This window comes from Dipodomys merriami, unplaced genomic scaffold (genome assembly GCF_024711535.1).
Source record: "Dipodomys merriami isolate MVZ:Mamm:240054 unplaced genomic scaffold, mDipMer1.0.p SCAF_8, whole genome shotgun sequence".
NCBI classification, from domain to species: Eukaryota; Metazoa; Chordata; class Mammalia; order Rodentia; family Heteromyidae; genus Dipodomys; species Dipodomys merriami.
The window spans coordinates 39,841,970-39,862,936 of NW_027206401.1; the positions used below are offsets into that span (position 1 = coordinate 39,841,970).

The following is a 20,967-nucleotide window of genomic DNA, read 5'->3' on the forward strand; positions in this document are numbered from 1 at the left end:
AAAATGTCTCCCTAACGCTGTATTTATTTTATTTATTTATTTTTTGTGAACACACTGTACAGAGGGGTTACAATGACATGGGCAGGTTAATGCGTACATTTCTTATCAAGCATTGCAGCCTCCTCCTTTGTTTACCCTTCACATCCCTTCCAAGCCACCCCCCCACACTCCCCCCCACACCAACATTGTAAAGCTCATTTTCGACATGACAACTTGTACTTCTCATTGTTGCAATAGTCCATCTGTATCCTTAAACGACTTGTTTTTCCCCATCTCCTCTACAAGTTATACTGACATCAAGTATAGTGAAAGCAGGGGTTATACTGTGGGGGAGGGACATACAAAGCTACAAAGAGATAATCTTACAAATGCTTTAGAAACAAATGCATGAAAGGAAAAAAAACATTAAAATACATATCTAAGGATTCATTTTCCTAACATCACATTATCTGACCTTTTCCGCTTGACTCATACATATACTAGATATTGCAAATAAGGAAAACCATGGGACCTATGTTTCTTTGGGCCTGGCTTACTTCACTTAATATTTTTTCCAAGTTTTTCCATTTCCTAACAAATGGGGCAATGTCATTCTTTCTGATGGAGGCATAGAATTCCATTGTGTATATATACCACATTTTCTTGATCCATTCATCTACTAAGGGGCATCTGGGCTGGTTTCATATCTTAGCTATGGTAAATAATGCTGCAATAAACATAGTTGTGCTGGTAGCTTTAGTGTGTTCTTGTTTGTAAACATTTGGGTAAATGCCCAAAAGTGGGATTGCTGGGTTATAGGGGAGCTCTATGTGAAGTCTTTTGAGGAACCTCCATACTGCTTTCCAAAGTGGTTGAACAAGTTTACATTCGCACCAACAATGAAGTAAGGTTCCCTTCTGTCCACATCCCTTCCAGCATCTGTTGTTGTTAGAGTTCTTGATTTTTGCCATTCTAACTGGAGTGAGGTGGTATCTCAATGTTGTTTTGATTTGCATTTCTTTTATGGCTAGGGATGTTGAGCATTTCTTCATGTGTCTATTGGCCATCCTTCTTTCTTCTTCAGAGAAGTTTCTCTTTAAGTCTTTAGCCCACTTATTTATTGGGCAGTTGTTTCTTTGAGGATTTGTTGTTGGGGGATTTAATTTTTTGAGTTCCAAGTATATTTTAGATACGAGACCCTTGTCTGTTGTATGGCTAGTGAAGATCTCCCAATCCGTGGGCTTTCTATTGATCTTACTAGCTATGTCCTTTGCCATGCAGAAGCTCTGCAATTTCATGCAATCCCATTTGTCCAACCTTTCTTTGATTTGTTGTGTTTCCGGGTCTCTATTAAGAAAATTTCGGCCTGAGCCAAGGAGACCTAGGGTTTCTCCTATTCCATCCTGTAATGTTTTCAGAGTGTCTGCTTTGTTCGAGGTCTTTGATCCATTTGGAGTTGATTCTGGTGCAGGGTGATATATAAGGATCTAGCTTTAGTTTTCTACAAGTAGTTAACCAATTTTGCCAGCACCATTTACTGAAGAGGCTGTCTTTCATCCATTCTATTGTTTTAGCTCCCTTTTCGAAGATTAGATGGCTATAGGTCTGTAGGTTCATTTCTGGGTTTTCAATTCTATTCCATTGGTCCTGAGGTCTGTTCTTATGCCAATACCAAGCTGTTTTGATTACTATGGCTTTATAGTAGAGTTTGAAATTTGGTATTGATATTCCTCCAGCAGTGTTCTTTCCGTTGAGGAGTGTTTTTGCTATTCGGGGTCTTTTATTGTTCCATATGAATTTTTGGATTGCCTCTTCTATTTCCTTGAAGAATGAGGTTGGAGTTTTGATAGGTATCGCGTTGAATTTGTACATAGCCTTGGGAAGTATTGCCATTTTCACGATGTTAATCTTTCCAATCCAGGAACATGGGAGGTTTTGCCATTTTCTAAGTTCTGTTTTAATTTCCTTTTTTAAGATTTTAAAGTTTTCATCATAGAGGTCCTTCACTTCTTTGGTTAAGTTAATTCCTAGGTATTTTTAACTCTGTATTTAATAATCAACCTTTTTGGAAAACCTAGTGTTCCAGATTAATATTTGTTTGTCCAAATGGGGAAAATTGTTTGCTTTTGAATCCTATTTTCTTCATAAGATCAAATTATTGTATCTTTTGCAGTTGGTGTATTGCCCTTTGGAGGTTTGTTTTGCCCTCCAGGAGGTTCATTGCCTCCTTGAATGTTCATACCACCTCGGTGCCTTGGCAATGTTTCTGATAGTCCATGGAGAGTGCTGACTTCTGCATTGGTGGAGGCTACCACACAAGTCCTAAGACTTTTCCTTTCTTAGCTTCATTCATTTCTCAGGGAAAAGTGAAAGAAGCTGTCCTTTCTTTTGCATGTGTTCCTCTCTATGCCTGAAACACTTTTATGTGTCATCTTAGTGTGTTGGAAAGGGCTTTAGAATCAACGAGGTTGAATAAGTACATTGGCTGACATCGCTTGGGCCCAGAGTTCAGGCCCCACGACCAGACCCCCCAAAAAAACAAAAAAACAAAAAACACACTTAGAACCAGGTGCTGGTAGCTTATACCTGTAATCCTGTCTACACAAGAGGCTGAGATTTTAGGATCATGGTTCAAAGCCAACCTGGGTAATAAAGTCCTTGAGACTCTAACCTCCAATTAAAAGCCAAAAATAGAGCTTTGGCTGAACTGGTAGAGTGCTAGCCTTGAGCAAAAAGCTCAGGGGCAGCCCCTAGGCATGGAGTTCAAGCCCCAGTACCATCACATGAACATGGGTATTGAGAGCTGGGGGTGTAACTGTTTCACACTTGGAATTCTAACTATATAAGAGGCTGATATCTGAGTGTTGAAATTTGAAGCCAGTCTGGGCAGGAAAATATATTAGACTCTTACCTCAAATTAACCAGCAAACATCTGAAAGTGGAGCTATGATAAAAGTGATAGAGTACCAGTGTTGAGTGAAGAAGCTAAGGTACAATACATTGTCCTGAGTTGAAGCCCCAGTACTAATTGGCACAAAACTTAATAAATAAATAAAAGATGTTTAATCATTTTAGTTTTAGTTTTCCAAGGATTGAACTATTTTTATTTAGCGTTGGAAAAACAGCATCCATTTTACTTTGTGTATGAACAGTTTTTATATATGTTTTCTTAATTTTACTTAACTTTAATACATCTTAAAAAAAGATAGCATATGACAGACTTGCTGACCTGCCATGGTGAAAACTTGCTAACAGTTGTAAAGTTTGTAGCTTGTTACTTCACCGCTTGCTGTGATCTTTTTGCCAAGAATGGTTGTGATGCTCACATGAGTGATAATATCTTATTTTGAAGAGGTCTTTTATTTTATTAAACTGTTTCTGCTTTCTGATAAGTACTTTTTTTTTTCTTTGAAAGTAGAAAGATTTTTTTCCCTTCGGTCTGAAAGATTGAATTTAGGTCCTGGGTGCTATTTCTAAGCTTTTTGCTCAAGGCTAATAATGCTCTACCACTTTAGCCACAGCTCCACTTCTAGCTTTTTTGAAAATTTATTGGAAATAGTCTCAGGGACTTTCTTGCTCAGGCTAGTGTCTCACCTTGATCTTCAAATCTCAGCCTTCTGAATAGCTAGGATTACAGGTGTGAGTCATTGGTGCCCAGCTAGAAGGATCTTAGTTGTTGAGTGAGAAGTGATGTCCAAAAGTCATACAACTCCTGCATCTACCCAATGTCAGTATGCAGCATGTTGACAGTTTTAATAAGTACTTTCTTTTCTCCAGAAATTCCAGGTTCTTATGTTTCTTGTTCTTTGGGATATAAATTCCTCCCTTTGGTGCATCTATCAAGTGACTTCATTGTAGTTTATTTTTGTAGTAGTATGTGTGATGAATCTTTAGTAAGGGTTTGATCTATTAAACATCCTTGCAAAGAGGTTTCACATTTGTTCCTACTACATCCTAACATTGTACCAACTAAGTACTCAGTTCCTTTTTCCATTTTTGGACTTCAGAATATGGTGATTCTAAACCACAAATGTAGTGTGAATTTTGGCCTCAGAGTATCTATATATTCTCTGGTGATTTTCCTTGGATTGTTTTAGTTAATATCATACCTATTCAGGCTTCCTGGAAATGAGCTAGGTTTTGTGGACAGGGTGATCTTTGCTGAGTTTTAGCTTTATGAAGGTCCTTCCAGTGTACCCTGTGTCTTGAGATAATACCCTGTATAGATTTACTTGAAACCATTATAACTATTACTAATTCGATGACTCAGGTTAGCTTCTACTCCTGTTTCCTGCTCTTGACTTTCCTCTTCTTATAACTGTGTGTTCTTGTTTCAATCTCATCATTTTACTTACAGTTTCATTCATATATGTTGTTAGCATATTAGTGTGTTGGGACTTAGGTGGCATTGAAAGGAAGAAGGATGTAGATTGTAAAAGTAAGACTCATACATTGTTTTTTTGCTTTCTCATTGATATTCTATCAAGCCAACTAATTTGCATCTACACTATACAGAGTGCTTGAAGCAAGCAGGGTGCCAGTGGCTCACGCCTATAATCCTAGCTACTCAGGAGGCTGAGATCTGAGGATCACAGTTCAAAGCCAGTCCAGGCAAGGAAAATCCATGAGACTCTTATCTCCAATAAACCACTAGAAAACTGGAAGTGCGCTGTAGCTCAAGCGGTAGATTTTGCTCACCTTGAGCTGAAGAGCTGAGGGATAGTGCCCAAGCCCAGAGTTCAAGCCCTACAACCCACCGACAAACAAACAAACAAACAAAACAAGAGTGCTTGAAGAAATGAAGATGTTTCACTGGACTCTCCTTAATCCTAACATAGAATTTGGTAGAACTAGGTCTGATACAAATGCAGTGTCATTTGGTGCAGTGTCATTATTAATATATAATGAACTGGTTCAGAAAGAAATAATAGAGCAGGGCTGGGGAGGTGGCTCAGTGGTAGAGCGCTTGCCTTGCATGCATGAGGCCCTGGGTTTGATTCCCCAGTACCACATAAGCAAAAAGAAAAAAGCCAGAAGTGGCACTGTGGCTCAAGTGGTAGAGCTCTAGCCTTGAGCTAAAAGAGCTGAGGGACAGCCCCCAGGCCCAGAGTTCAGGCCCCACGACTGGACCCCCCCCCCCAAAAAAAAAGAAATAATAGAGCAATAGAAACTTAAAAATGTGAAGGGTTGTTGGAACTTCACTGGGTTTTCTGGGTTGGGAGAGGCTTAAAATACCAAATCAAGGAATTTAGATTATATTTTGTATGTCAGAGAAAACTATTGTAGGTTTTTGAGTGGTAGAGACATTGATGGGGGTAACAAGTTTTGTGCAGAAGTTTTGGAGTTGAACCCTGCTTTGCTAAATAATTTTCTTTTTTTATTTAGGAAAAGTTAATCCCAAAACTTTACAGATACCAAAATAAGTATGCTTAATTTCCTTATTTATGTTGACAGGAGTTTGCCTACTTAGGGCAGGGCCCAGACCTGCGCTGTAAATGAATGGAACAGGCTAGACAGAAGCGCAGCCTGTGGGGAAGCTGACGTCTCTTGGGGTCTTCTTGATTATCACAGGTTACAAAATAGATCAACTGGGCAAAAACTCAACAGAGAAACTGCAGATCTAAACCAGAATTTTTTTTTATTTTGAGTCCCGTCGTGGGGCCTGAACTCTGGGCCTGGGTGCTGTCCCTCAGCTCTTCAGCTCAAGGCTAGCAGTCTACCACTTGAGTCACAGCACCACTTCCGGCTTTTTTCTTTTTGCTTTTGTGGTGCTGAGGAATCGAACCCAGGGCCTCAGGCATGCAAGGCAAGCGCTCTACCACTGAGCCACCTTCCCAGCCCCTAAACCAGAATTTTAAAAGCACTGTTGGCCCCAGAAAATTTTGTCTATAGACATACTTTGAAACAAGACTATATAGGTCTAAAACCTCTTTAGAGACAGGATTTATTTTTGTATTGTATTCTATCACAAAAATGTTTAAATAGAAATGTAAGGGGAAAATATGGCTTGTTTGATTTAAAAATTATGTGTCTTATAAGTGGTAGTTTGCTAAAATATTTGGAGGCATGCTTGGCTTTCTGATTTAGAAACTAAAAAGGTGTTTTCTAAAACTTTTGTCTTATAGCTAGAAGAATGCCACATTTCAGCATTTATACCTAAAAGCAGCATGCAAATTTCAGGCCACATGGATGAGTGCCAACTTCTGTATTTCCCCTGTGTATCCCGTGACCACTCTATCTGGGGTGAGTGATTTCCAAGAGTTGCTGGCAACCAACCAGATGCCAGCCAACCGAGAACTGCCCTAACAAATAATGCTAAGAGTTATAAATTAAATACTGTCTGGTGATCTGTGATGTGTAAGGCAGTTAATTTAGTTGGTCTGAATTAACTGTCAGCTCACAAAACTCTTTTCCCATAATGTAGAATCTGTACTTAGCATGTTGGGAAGAGAAGAATAATTAAGAACAGGGAATCATTTGTTAAAATAGGAAGTTATGACAATGCATAAGATTTTGTTTGGATTCACAGCAGTAATTTGGTGATCTGCCACATAGTTTAAATAATTGTAATTTTCAAAGTTCAAGGACTTGATGGTTCTTGAATAGTTGTTATAAATTTGTATAATATGGGGCTTTGGGGTTCATACATCTTTCATTGCCTTAGAATATCACTTTTGTTTTGCTTTTGGCATAAAATTAGATAGATATTTAATATTAAGTGTATTAAACATCTATTGGATAAATTGTTCCATAGAATCACCTTTATAGTTTAACTTTTTTTTGCAAAGTTTCACTCTGGGAAATTATACTGGGGATAAAGCTGCTTTGTTAGCTTATCATGCATTTTTCTGCTTATTTAAATCATTTTACTTCACCACGCCATTCATTTTTTTAGAACATCCTTCAGAGTTCATGCGTCTTACTGAGGACACCTGACCTTTTGAAGCTTCATAATTCACGACTAGATGTCACCAGTCTTTCCCATGTTAACAGTTCTGACTATGTTTTATTATATGTGCCTTCGGCGCCGAGCCATGACAGCTACAAGAGGAGAAATGATGAACAGCCATAGAACTATAGTATCAAACAGCCGGACTTCCCCTCTTAATGCAGAGGTGGTCCAATATGCCAAAGAAGTAGTGGATTTCAGTTCCCATTACGGAAGTGAGAATAGTATGTCCTACACCATGTGGAACTTGGCAGGTGTACCGAATGTATTCCCAAGTTCTGGTGACTTTACTCAGACAGCTGTGTTTCGAACATATGGAACATGGTGGGATCAGTGTCCAAGTGCTTCCTTGCCATTCAAGAGGACACCACCCAATTTTCAGAGCCAGGACTATGTGGAACTTACCTTTGAACAACAGGTGTATCCTACAGCTGTTCATGTTCTAGAGACATATCATCCTGGAGCAGTCATCAGAATTCTGGCTTGTTCAGCAAATCCCTACTCTCCAAGTCCCCCAGCTGAAGTAAGGTAAGAGTCCTTTATCAGTAACCTAGGTTATATGGCTTAAAATATTTTGGTGATTTTAATTTTTGTTGGAAGCATTTTCTTAAGTTACTAATCAACTTTGATTTTGAAACTTTTCCTTAATTTTCCAAAAGGGAAAAGATAATAATGCATGCTTTCTACCCTTAACATCTCACATTATAGTATTCTCAGATTGTTACTTGCTTGTCATAGAATTTACCATAGTTCAAATCACAATTTGAGTTAACAGGGCCATGGGCAGTCTGAAATGTTAGTAAAGAATATGACTTGTAAAATAGTTTGAAATAGGAATCATGTTATTTCTTTTATATACTTCAAACAACTCAAAATTGGACTGTAGAATGATACTTTAAAGGAGGTTATAGAAAGCTTGGTTTTAGTGCTAAGTGGATGATTCTGTAATAAGCATATGTATTAAAAAATAAGTATTCCTTTAAGTAATTTATGCATTCTTCCTATAAGTGTTCATTAATTTGCATAACAGCCTCCCCCTCTGTCTCTTTGTTTTGTAGTTCCATATTACGATTTTAAAAAATAACAGTATTTGATTAGTTGATATCACATAGGCCAATAATCTAAGTACATAATGCAGCATCATACTTACCTTGTTCCTTGTCTGCCTAGGACCTAAACTTTCCCTCAAGAAATTGCTTTTATCAGCTTTACTTTGTTTTTTTACAGTTCCTTGATACAGATGTGTCTATTTTTTGTTTTATTCACAAGATAAACATATTCACATTGTTTTGTGCCTTGTTTGCTTCTGTTAGTAGTATATATTGCATCTAGTCCTATAAATATAAAAAGAGCTTCCTCATTCTTTCCTATAGCTACAAGTAATATATAGCATGGGAAGACCCCCATTTATTAACTAGTCCCCAATCCATTGGCACTTAGCAGTTTCCAGCCTTTTGCTATTATAAACATTAGTGCAGTAATCACCTTACCACAGGTCACTTCACCAGTTCTCGAAGCTTATCTGTGAGATGAGCTTCCTAGGAGGCTTGCTTGGCCAATGTATGCACATTTGTAATTTTGATAGATAGTGCCAGATTTCTCTTCCAAGTTTCTGTACCAGCTTATGTTCTCATTGATAATGTAAGGATGTATGCGTTTTGCTAAAGCCTCACCCACGGTGTATGTTAATTGTTATTTTTGAAAATTATTTGGTGAAAATTGTTACATTAACTTTGTTAAATTATTATCTCTTTAAGTTACTAATATTTTCTTTTCCTTGAACTATCTGACCGTGATATTTGCCCATTTTTTTATTGTTAATTGTCTCTGTTTTTAGATCTTTTATCATCCTAATTTACTTATTTGTTAAATATTGTAGTGTTCACTACGTTCTGGGCATTGTAGATATTGAGGACACATTGATGAATAATGTATAAAAGAAATAACTCTGTCTTTATGAGCTTATCTAGTCATGGGCACTAACAGATGCCCATGAACTATGGGACTCCAGCTGCCAGTGTAGGAGGACTCAGTTAGAGAATGACCACCACTCCTAGGGCACACTGCTTCTTGGGTGTTTCTGTCCTCAGTCCTGAATGAACATCTGTTTAGCTTATCAGGACAAAAACACAAAGTACGCTCCACTCAGCTTTGAGACTGTTTACTTGTTCCTTTCTGAACAACTTTGATAATTTATTGTGCATAATGTTATAAATGAGTTATTTTAAAAAGCACACCAAAAACCAGTATCCTTCAGTATACAGATTTTCCCTCCAGAGGAAAATTGGACAGTATCTTCTCTTATATGAAAATTGTTTTAAAAGCACACTACATTTTTTTGATTATTTTCTAAAAGAACACACACTTTTTTCTCCGAACTGAACAGATTTGAAGGTGAGAGCTGTGAAACATGTAATGTTTTTAGTCCATTCTTAAACTTAATGACCATGTAACTGATTTTGCATATAAATCATGTTTATTGGTTTGTCAAAGCTATTAACATATGATTGTGATTAATCTTAAAATATAATTTACAGATGTGTCTCTAATTTGCTTTGATGATTTTTAGCTTTATTTCCTAGAAGCAATTAAATTTTAAGAGAAAAGCAGTGTAGGGAAAGGTATATATAAGTTTCTGATTATGAATTGTATGATTTGGTATTGTGAACAATACCGTGTGTGTGTGTGTGTGTGTGTGTGTGTGTGTGTGTGTTGTGTGTGTGTGTGTGTGTGTGTGTGTGTGTGTGTGTTTCTTCTGCCCACATTCATTCTGGTGAAGTTATTTAGACAATGAGAAATACTCATTGAAATCCTTTCTGACAATTCAGTGTTGGCAACAAAACAGAGAGTAAGACAGAGATGGCTCTTGTTTTCTACACTCATAAGCCAGCCTGGAAAAGAGCTGTCAGATTGTGGTGAACATGTGCTGGCTGAGGGCAGAACTTGATCTGTGGGGCACAGGGGAGAAATAATTATTCACTGAAAATGAAGGAGGCTCTAGTGTTGGTAAGAAAGGTGGAAAAGATGAGAGCATCATGTTCAAAGAAGTGAGAAAAATCCAAGAGCATAAAGAGTAAGCTATGAGGACTGCAAACGTGAGAGGATCTTATTAAGGTCTAAACTAGTGGTTTTTGTGAAAATACTACACAGAGGGGTTACAATTACATGAGCAAGGTAATGAGTACATTTCTTTCTTTTTTTTTTTTTTTTTACCAGTTACAGAGTTTATTAACACCTTTTGAACATACACTTAATACCCTTCATTTGACATCTGACTTTTTATGACCTTTGAATAGTGCAAAGAAGCCAGTTATTGTGTAGAAGATCGGGATATTCAGCTTTATTGGCTGTTTTGCCATAATTCTATCCAATGGATTTGTTTTTGGCAGAAATACCATACAATCCATTCTGTGTCTTTATTGATTATTTTTATGAGGAGACAAATCAAATCAGTGTCATTACTGGGCAGGAGTGAGGATGAGGAGAAGAGTATTTTGATCAATTTCTTTTTTTATTTTTCATTTTTTTGTCGGTCGTGGGGCTTGAACTCTGGGCCTGGGCGCTGTCCCTCAGCTCTTCAGCTCAAGGCCAGTGCTCTACCACTTGAGCTACAGCACCAATGAGTACATTTCTTATCAAGCATTGTTGCCTCCTCCTTTGTTTTTCCCCTACCATTCCTTCCCTCCCACCTCCTCTACTACACTCCCCACCCCCTGCCCCGCCTAAATTGTAAAGTTTGTTTTTTAGCATAGTGTCTTGTACATCTCATTGTTGAATGGGTCAACTTATATCCCTATTTAAACATTTTGTTTTTTCCCTTCCCTTCCCCAATTTATACCAACATCAAATACAGTGAAAACAGGGGTTATACTGTGGGGGAGGAACTTACAAAGCAACAAAAAATTCACATGATACCTTATAAATACCTTAGAAACAATAGCAAGAAAGATAAAAACCACTTATGTCCCTATCTTGGGGTTCATAAAGACATCTTGCATCTAAACTTTTCAGAAGCAGAACTTGAAATTACCATTCCTGTGCAGCTATTTATTAAAGTAATGCTTGAGGAGAATAATGTTATTACTTTGTTGGTAAAGCATAGTAGTAGAGAAAAAGAACTCAGACAGAGATGCAATTTCATTTGACATTTTATTCTCCTATACCAGTCTGTCTGCCCATCAGCTTTAGGCTACTATGGGCTTGAGGGGTAATAAGGGGAACTAAAAATCTTTAGACACATATCACTTTCTAGATGGAGAAGCTCTAGGAGCCCAAGGTAGTTCTGTGAACCATGTTGCAGCTGCCAGCCTCAAGGAGTGAAGCAAGCCCTTCTAGAGAGTGGGCACAGGACCTGACAAGGGGATACAAGTGAACAGGAAGCTGAGCCAGCCATTATAATCTAAAAAATACAGTATTGTTTACAAAATATAAAAAAAAACTTAGTAAACTTGTTGTTTACTTTGCTAAATAAGCAGACATTAAAAAGACAAATGAGGGCTGGGAAGGTGGCTCAGTGGTAGAGCACTTGCCTTGCATGCTCGAGGCCCTGGGTTCGATTCCTCAGCACCACATAAGCAAAAAAAGAAAAAAGCCGGAAGTGGCGCTCTGGCTCAAGTGGTAGAGCACTAGCCTTGAGCTGAAGAACTGAGGGACAGCGCCCAGGCCCAGAGTTCAGGCCCCACGACCGGACCCCAAAAAAAAAAAAAAAAAAAAGACAAATAGTAACATCTCTTATTATCACTATCATTTCACAAAAGAAACCTCAGTCTATATCAAGAAATTAGAATGGTCAGAGTCTTGAATAAACAGTTGGAATTTTTATAATAATGGGTGTGCACATGTGTGAGTGTATGTGCCAGTACACATTCCATTTTCACATTTAAGTATAAAAAATTCCACCAGGTTCACTGTGTAGGAACCAGTGAGCTATACTGGCTGTCATTTTAATTAAGCCTACAGTTTTCTGCATGTTTTAGGAGTTATCAAACAAGTGTGCTCAAGAATTTGTTTGCAGGAAAAGTATTTCTTAGAGTCCCAAACATTCAAAATTTAAACATCATTGTTTTTTTTTATCTGATTGTTGAGCCACTGAAGTACAAATTACCAGTACTATTCTTCCAAGAGTGTGTCTATACTGCTTTCTTGGTCTAATGACCATTAGGGTAATTGTATGTTGAGTGGCTTCCACTGTTTCAATTTGTTTCTTGAGTTCCACATTCTTTTTTTATTTCACTTTCTAAATTCCTTACTGTAGTAATCAATTTTTACTTAGATCTCAGAAGGTCATTTTGTCAAGGAAATGAGCCGGTAGTTTTCTTGGGTAAAAACCTCATTATTATTAATAAGTATATAAAAATTATAAAGCAGAAAAAAAAAATAAGACTTCCATGAGCAAACTTACCTGGCAAGCACAAGGCCCTGAGTTCAATACCTAGTACTGCCCCACTTCAAGATATCATGAAAGTTTTAAGTTTGTGTGAAACCAGTAACAGGAATAAAAAAGCTGGAGTAGGAGATCTTTGTGAGGCATACATGATCAGTTTTGTTTCTAAAGTTGGTTAAGGATATGCTGCACATAAGAGAGCTTTATCCTGTGCACTTGGGATTTACTTTGGCTTTCTCACTTAGGGTTTACTTATTCTGTCAAACTGAATGCTATTCTTCAGGTACCTCTGCCTCTAGTCTTGAAATTGATGAATGTAAAATGTACAAAAAATGAGATTGTATTTTGGGGGGAAATTGTAAAGTAATTTAAATAATAGTGTCTGTGATACTTTGCTTTTTAAATATTTTCATATCTTAGAAACAATTCTTGTGCTTAATCTGTTCACCTTATTGGTGCCTTTGTTTTATAGTGTAATGTATTAGTCATAGGCCATCACTCTAAGGTACAAGTAGATCTCATTTTAAACTATATTATAGGGTAGTTTCTCTTTTTGGCAGATGGGAGACCCTTTGGTCAGAGAGACCTACGAAGGTGAATGCTTCCCAGGCTCGCCAGTTTAAACCTTGTATTAAGCAGATAAATTTTCCCACAAATCTTATACGGCTGGAAATAAATAGCTCTCTTCTGGATTATTACACTGAATTAGATGCAGTTGTGCTACATGGTATGAAGGACAAGCCACTGCTTTCTCTCAAGACTTCACTTGTTGACATGAATGATCTAGATGATGATGACTATGAAGACAAGGATGGTTGTGGAATGGACAGTCTAAACAAAAAGTTTAACAGTGCTGCCCTAAGGGAAGGGCCGAATAACGGATATTTTGATAAACTACCATATGAGGTAAGCCAAACAGATTAATGCAACAGATTTTTAAATTTTAGTTATTTTATTTTTGTTTGATATCAGGAATAGCAGTATTGGTAAGGTGTGTGCAATCTGATGTCTTGCATATTTTAGTGCTCAGAAAAAATAGACAAAATTACGTTAATTAAGTTCACCACTTTGTATTCCACTGATGTTAATTATTTGGGGTAAACTATGAAGTATACACTATTTTATTAATAATAACCAAATATGCAAATAGATAACAAAACCTACTTCAGTTGAATTCATAATTATACAATGTAAGTATAGGCAGTATTTATATTCTTTATGTTAAAGAGTATGTGCTGCTAAAAATAGAGAAATATTATAAGATGAGTGCTCATATTACTTAATAGTCTGTAGTTTTGTCATTTGTTCTTTTAACTAACTTTTTAAAGTATTTGTACAAAAGGATTGCTATTTAACAAAACAATATATGAATACAATGCATCTTTTTTTTTTTTTTTTTTGTCGATCATGGGGCTTGAACTCTGGGCGTGAGCGCTGTCCCTCAGCTCTTCAGCTCAAGGCTAGCGCTCTACCACTTGAGCTACAGTGCCACTTCCGTTTTTTTCGTGGTTTATTGGAGATAAGAGTTTCACGGACTTTCCTGCCCTGGCTGGCTTTGAACCACAATCTTTGCCTCCTGAGTAGCTAGGATTACAGGCATGAGTCACCGGCGCCCTGCTACAATGCATCTTAATGTTACCTCATTCAACATTCTCACCCATCATTTTCCTACCCACCTCCTCCCTTACTCTTCTTAATTTTGTAGGATATACATTGAATTCTCTTAGAACCAGTGCTAGTCTATATTTGCTTAACTTTAATTTTTGGACTAGGCCAGTACTGAGTGCCTAGTCTGATGTCTTGTTTTCAGTGTGTCTCTATGGAAGTGCTTCAGTAGTATATTTACCCAGGACATCAAATGTCAGTAGTATTCCTTAGTTATGTGTCTCCAAAACCTCCTCTTACCCTTTCCAAATATCCAGGAAGGGGTATGGGGAAAAAGAACCAAGCATTTATGTCTCCCACTGAAAACTACCGTGTTGCTATAGATGGTATAATCTCATTTTTAATGAGAAATTTACCCAAATTTTAACCAACCTAGAAATCCCCTTCACATTTTACTACAGTAACAGTACCTTAAGTTGCATGAAATGATAACAGTTAATGAGGAGGAGGAAAGAAGGAGAATTGGGAGAGAGGATCATGGGACACTGATAGTGTAGTTTCTTGGGGTCTAGGATCTAGCTTAGAAGTAGTAGAAACAGATCACCTGGAGAATGGATCACTTCTTTGGAAGCTTAAAAATTTGTTAAGCAGTAATTGGTACTATATGCCCTTCAGTAGCAAGACACAGTAAAACAAAAGTATTCGTTTTCCTTAAAGTAACTGTATATTCAGTAAGCTCCAGATTTAAACGCTAGCAGAATTTTTATTGAAAAATTAGCCTAAAAAGTTAAAATAATCAAGGAAATTCTGGAAAAGAATGATAACGTGGTGGTGGTATTAGTCATGATTCTCATTTGTAGTCAATCAGCATATTCCAATAAATACAATGTTAAAAATTTAGAAATTTATTTTACCTAGATTTTGAAATGGTAGAATTAATTCAGGCGCTGGTGGCTCATGCCTGTAATCCTAGCTACTCAGGAGGCTGAGATCTGAGGATCACAGTTCAAAGTCAGCCTGGGCAGGTAAGTCCGTAGACTCTTATCTCCAATAAACCATTGGAAAACCACAAGTGGCGCTGTGGCTCAAGCAATAGAGTGCTCGTCTTGAGCTGAAGAGCTGAGGGATAGTGCCCAAGCCCAGAGTTCAAGTTCAAGCCCCACGACCAACAAAAAGGAAGGAAGGAAGGCAGGCAGGCAGAAAGAAATGGTAGAATTCATAAATAAAACAATAGAATTGTGTAATAGAGACTAATAGGGAAATTTTGGCAAAGGCTAAATTTCTGTAATCTAGAAAAAGTAAAAATATTAAAAAAAAAATAAGGAGCAGAAGGGGAAGAATGGTTTTATACATTTCCCACTTTTTTTTTTTGCTTTGCCACCAAATGATAACGTTTTGATGTCATTATTGTCTAGTATGTAGGTGAATGGCAATTTTATATACTGATTGCTGAAAGATAAATTGATGGAATATTTAGAAGAGCAATTTTGTGCTTATGTCAAAACGTTTAAATGCATATAATCTATTCTAAAGATATATTTTCAGTTTTCTAAGATGAACATATATAACTAATACATACACAGAATGATAGTGCAATATTATTTGCAATAGGAAAAAAGAAAATACATCAATAAGTTATGTCACATTAGCAAAATGGAATGAGGTGGGTCTGTTTGTGTAGATGGAGATCTACAACATGTATCATTAAATGAGAAAAGAAGGATGTGGAACCAGGTACATTTTCTTTTAGTGCATATCTAAGAATAGATACGTGTTGAAGAAATTCACAAACATTTATCAAGACAATATTACAAAAACTGTTAATGGAACTTATCTGTGGGGAGAAGGAAGTATTAGAATTGAGGGAAGAGAATAAAAAACTTGTTTTTTACCTTTCTTCAGTGTTTGGTCTTCTTTTTGTTTGTGCCAAGTGGGAACAAGTCAGTGAACAGGTTAGGGGTCAGTAGATGGAAAGTTACTACAAAGAAAATTTGTAAGAGGATTTGGACTAAGCTGAGCTGAGAAAGCAAACTGAAGATCATTGATATTAATGAGCATAATTGTAGAATAAAAGCTAAATGCCTACATTAAAATTTTAACCTCTCTTAACCTAAATATACTTGATACAAATATACTTGATTTCTCTCACTTAACAAATATACTTTATTTCTCTTGAATTCTAAGAATATTGAGAGTGGAAAGTTTTCTTCTATGTTACCAAAGTTTGCCATATAGTAAATGTTGAGTCTGAAAATAAATTATTATTTAACAGATTATAAAAATATCTTTGTATCCTAAGAAAATGAGTTGTCAACATGAGTTGAATATTTCAACCATCTTGAAATGCAGCATAGTCATGTATTTATGGTTTCTTTCCATTTGGATAATTTTGGTGAATGTTAGTTTAGTATATGAAAATATTATTAGAAGTGGCATTGTTTTTTATTAGACCATACTATGCGCTTAATGAAATGATACTGTTTCACTCATGATTAATTTTCTTTCTTTCTTTTGTGTAGCTTATTCAACTGATTCTGAAACATCTTACATTACCTGACCTGTGTAGATTAGCACAGACTTGCAAACTGCTGAACCAGCATTGCTGTGATCCTCTACAATACATCCACCTCAATTTGCAACCTTACTGGGCAAAAGTAAATGACACTTCTTTAGAATTTCTGCAGACTCGATGCACTCTTGTCCAGTGGCTCAATTTATCCTGGACTGGCAATAGGGGCTTCATCTCTGTTGCAGGATTTAGCAGGTTAGTACTAAATGTCTACATTTTGTAGACAGTGCTTTCATAAGCAGACCATACTTGTTATATGAGAGTTTTCATAATAAAAAAATTTTAATTGTGTACTATATATTTTATAGAAATAAGTAATAAATACAGCTACTATTTAAAATGGTACTGCTGATAAAATCCAATGAGTTTTTCCATCTTCTCCAGTTGAATTTCATAATTACAAGAAGTGAAACTATACATTCACCTCTTATTTTTTACATCTCAAGTGACTTTCAACAGAACTCCTATTTTCCTTTCTCATCTTTCCAGCACAGATGATTAACACATTAAACGAAAAACTATTTCCAAATCAAAATCTACCTCTCTAATGTGATTTGTCAGAAATGGAAAACAATTTATTACAGAACATTTTTAATTAAATCTTAATTACATGTGCAATACATCACCCAAATTTAGAAGCTCATTTAAACTAATTATGTTGAAAATGCAATTGCATGCTAACTAGACGACCACACTTGCAGACCTGCCCAGGTGTTTTCTGTTCCTTTCTATTTAAGCATTTAGTTTCCTTACTATTAAATGTCACCTGTTAAACATTTGAAAGCTTGCATAAGTGCATATTCATTTAGTAATGCCACAATAGTTTTTCTTATGATACAAACAGGTGTTTTTCTCTTAACCTTGATGGTAGTGATTCTCATTGTACATTTTTACAATCCCATAATTTTCATGAAGTTAGATAATGAACTAGAAACTTTGGGGAAATTACTTGCTACTAAATTACTATTTTATACTGTTTTTACAAACTGAAAGTGAACAACACATATTTCTGATTAACTCATTTTTATATATTTATCTATAAATTAGAAATTTGTATATGGATCTTTATTTCCTTGTGGCTCATATAATGAAACAAAGATAATGTTCTAGAAAGAAATAACTTGAATGAACTCATAATATGTGCATTGGTAACAGTGTGTTCAATGCATCAACACTGACATTCAAGACAAGATATTAACATGCATCAAATTAAAACAAACACAAGCAGGAATGGCCCACAGCATATCTTGGGTGTGCTTGGTTTCTTTTCTGCCAGAAATAGATCCATGGGACAGGATATATTGCTAGAAAAGTGACATTTGCCCAATGGAACACTTTTGTAGGTTCAGAGACATAGTGACCCCTTTCCTGTCTATCATAAAGGTCATGGCTGAAACCCCTATATCAAAAGACAGGTTAACAAGAAAAAAGGTTAACAAGTTTACTTAATCACAGTTTTACATGGTACAAGAGCCTTCAGAATGAAGACTCAAGGATGAAAGAGAAGTTACCTGATGCTACACTTAGGTTTGGTGAAGCAAGGACAGGCAAATAGAGATATGATTGGACCAAAAATGTGTGATCTAATAGTATAGACTGAGTGGGGAAGCCTAGCAAGATTTTCCTCTTCAGATTCATCTTGGCCACTCTGTAGCACCATGTCTTCCTTCTGAATATGGGGCAGGATTCCTCTGGATAAGGGCCTTATGACCTATTGTCAGCGATCAGTCAGAATTTCTTTATTGCCAGCTCTAAAGCACAAAAGCAAGTGTTGGAAACAAAGATCTAGTTTTTATGACCTGTCTTTGAGGAAGAAGAATTCTTAAATATCAAAGGGATTTGAGAGCAGATAAGTCAAGGAAACCTTGGTTCTGAAGCTGCTTCGAGACCATTTAGTGTCCTTCAGGTCAAAATACTTCAGGTCAAAATACATTCCGTACTTTGTTATCATCTGAATCCCACCAATTAGTCCTTTCTACTTCTTTCCACACCAGAACAAACACTTTAACTACAATTTTTATTCTAATAAAACCAAGGAGAACTGAATTTGATTATAGCTGAATATTGAGAGGATGTCTATTGATTCATAAACCACAGCAAAATGAATATGAGACAAAACAAGTGATATCAGTGAAAATTATTTTTCATTTTATATTATCACTTCCAGACATTTAACTACACATAGAGCTCTTTCCCCAGTGTTTTCCACTGTTGAAGAATTTACTTGTCTTTTGTTTGTTAATTTATTATTTGTTTTTATGCTTTTACATATTCCTTGGACCATGTAGCATATATTTGAGTTATATTATGCAGTTCCTTGCTTCTACAGAGAAGATAAAGATACAAAGATAAACATGTAAACATTTCCTTTACATATTTTTATAAGTAAAATAACAAGGTAGCAACTAACAGTTAAAGCATTGGAAAGTGGGAGAAAAATGGGGGGTAACATGTTTGACAAGAAATGTACTCACTACCTTATGTACATCACCTTGTACATCACCATGACAATAAAATTAAATTTTAAAACTGTTATAAGATTAAAAGAAAAAATCATTTGTAGTGAATGGCTGAAGTTCAGCTTCTTGGGCAAAGTGCCACGTAAAATCATGACAGCAATGAGGAAAATGTCAAAGATTCATCCAATTAAAAAAAAAAAACACTTGTATGTGGCTTACTCAGATGCATGTGAAGAAACAGTGTGGGAAGATACCAATAGTACTGTCTTTTAAAATTTAGAATGGTAATGGATAAAGATCTTCTTTTGCAAAGTTAGCGCTCCAATCCACTTTTTCACTAGCAATTCCTCTTCCACTTTTCAATTCACCCAGGTTAGTCGCTGTGGGGCTGTTTGAATAATCACAAAAGCACATACATAAATTTAACTTTTCCATATTTTGCTGTAATATATCAGCCAGTAAGACCATAAATTTTGCTAGCATTCATTTAAGCATAGTCACTGTTTTTATTAAGAAGAGAAAGTTTAGAGAGAGAGAAAAAATTTAGTGGGTGGGGGCATATTGGAATTTTGCCTGCTGATTGCTGTGGGCCCCTTGACTTGACTCTGAATTGACAGTCATTATGGCTTGTAGGCAGCAGTCCCAGAATAAACAATAAATATTCATGGCTTGATTATTAATGAATAATCTATGAATAAGTATGGTCTATTTATGCTCATTACTGTGAAGAAGACTTATTTATAATACTTAAAAGAAAAGGTATTTTAAAACTAGAGACCAATGATGATAAGCTGCTTGTTTTTGAGCAGGTCTTTGGGAAAGTTTTATATAGTTTACTTTCACTGCCAAAAAAGTTTTATCCTTATAAGTTAGAACTGTTTGACTGGATTTTAAAGAACTTCTTAGACATTTGTATTTTTGGAATAGCCAAGGAGTAGATTCAATTGGAATAAAGAGAACTTAAAACTTTTAATCAGTTATTAAAATCCTAAAGCAGCCACAGATTTGTGACTTGACTATTCACTGCTCATATATTTCATTACTCATTAAAATCACATCAATTATAATTCCTTTTTCGTAATACATTTCTCTTGGATATGTCTTTGCCTCATTCCCTGCTTGTGCTAAGTCACATAATTCTGTTCAAAAAGTCTTAAGTCCACTTTAACAGTGCCATTTTTCTTCACAGTGTTGAATCACTCTGAGTTCTACCTCAGTTATATGTGGGTTTTTACCTTTGACCCTTCTACTTAAGTAGTTTTGATTCATTTTTTTCAGGAAATATTCCTGGATTGTTTCTAGACTCAAGAACATTATTAGATATTTTTGTCAGTTTTGTAGTGTAAGGAGTTTATTGCCCATCCATATATTTATTTAGTTGCCTGCCTATCTTTTATATTTTGTATATCAGATCGTCAACTCAAAGAAAATAGAAACAACTGTAAAACTTTCTTTTCCCCTCTTTCTAGCATTGCTAGATAGTGCCATAGAAAAGCAAGGAATTTTTTAATGGCTCTGTTATGGACCACATATTAAATAATGTTCCAAGTTATTTTGAATTAAAATTACTTAAATACACTGTTTTGTAAAGCTCAGTGGGATCAGGTCACAAAGTACAAGATTAGGAATCAGAAGCCATGGATATTTACATCTAATTCTCCCCTTACCTTTATGCTTGAGGCAGGTTGATAAGGATTACTATTTGTGATGAGTAAACTCAGATCAAATCACTCATTCGTGTGATGTTAATTATTTTAGGGTGCAAATTACTATTTAGTAAATTACTTCTTATGTACTTGTATTCCTTTGGACAAATTAATTTACCTCATGAGGATAATTTTATTTCTCTCTTCAGAGACTCCTTTTCCTCATAGTAGAAGATGTAGTTCAGGATTGTTTATCTGAACTTAGGACTCATAAAAACTTCAATATCAGGAAATACTTCATGAGAATTTATAGTGTAGAATGACTAGGCTTCAGAAAATATAGAAGCTGTAGTTTTCTTTTGAGAGACACCATGGTT

The 20,967-nt window shown here is 36.0% G+C and overlaps 1 protein-coding gene across 3 annotated transcripts in view; it reads left to right on the forward strand.

Moving 5' to 3' along the window:
* Window positions 1-20,967, forward strand: part of Fbxl4 (F-box and leucine rich repeat protein 4) — a 70,737-nt gene that overhangs the window by 11,153 nt on the left and 38,617 nt on the right. For all 3 annotated transcript variants that reach the window (XM_070011071.1, XM_070011070.1, XM_070011069.1), the window contains exons 2-5: window positions 6,105-6,222; window positions 6,875-7,456; window positions 12,872-13,217; window positions 16,436-16,680. In XM_070011071.1, the coding sequence (XP_069867172.1) occupies window positions 6,945-7,456; window positions 12,872-13,217; window positions 16,436-16,680 (1,103 nt within the window). In that variant the 5' untranslated portion in view covers window positions 6,105-6,222; window positions 6,875-6,944. The remainder of the gene's footprint in view (window positions 1-6,104; window positions 6,223-6,874; window positions 7,457-12,871; window positions 13,218-16,435; window positions 16,681-20,967) is intronic.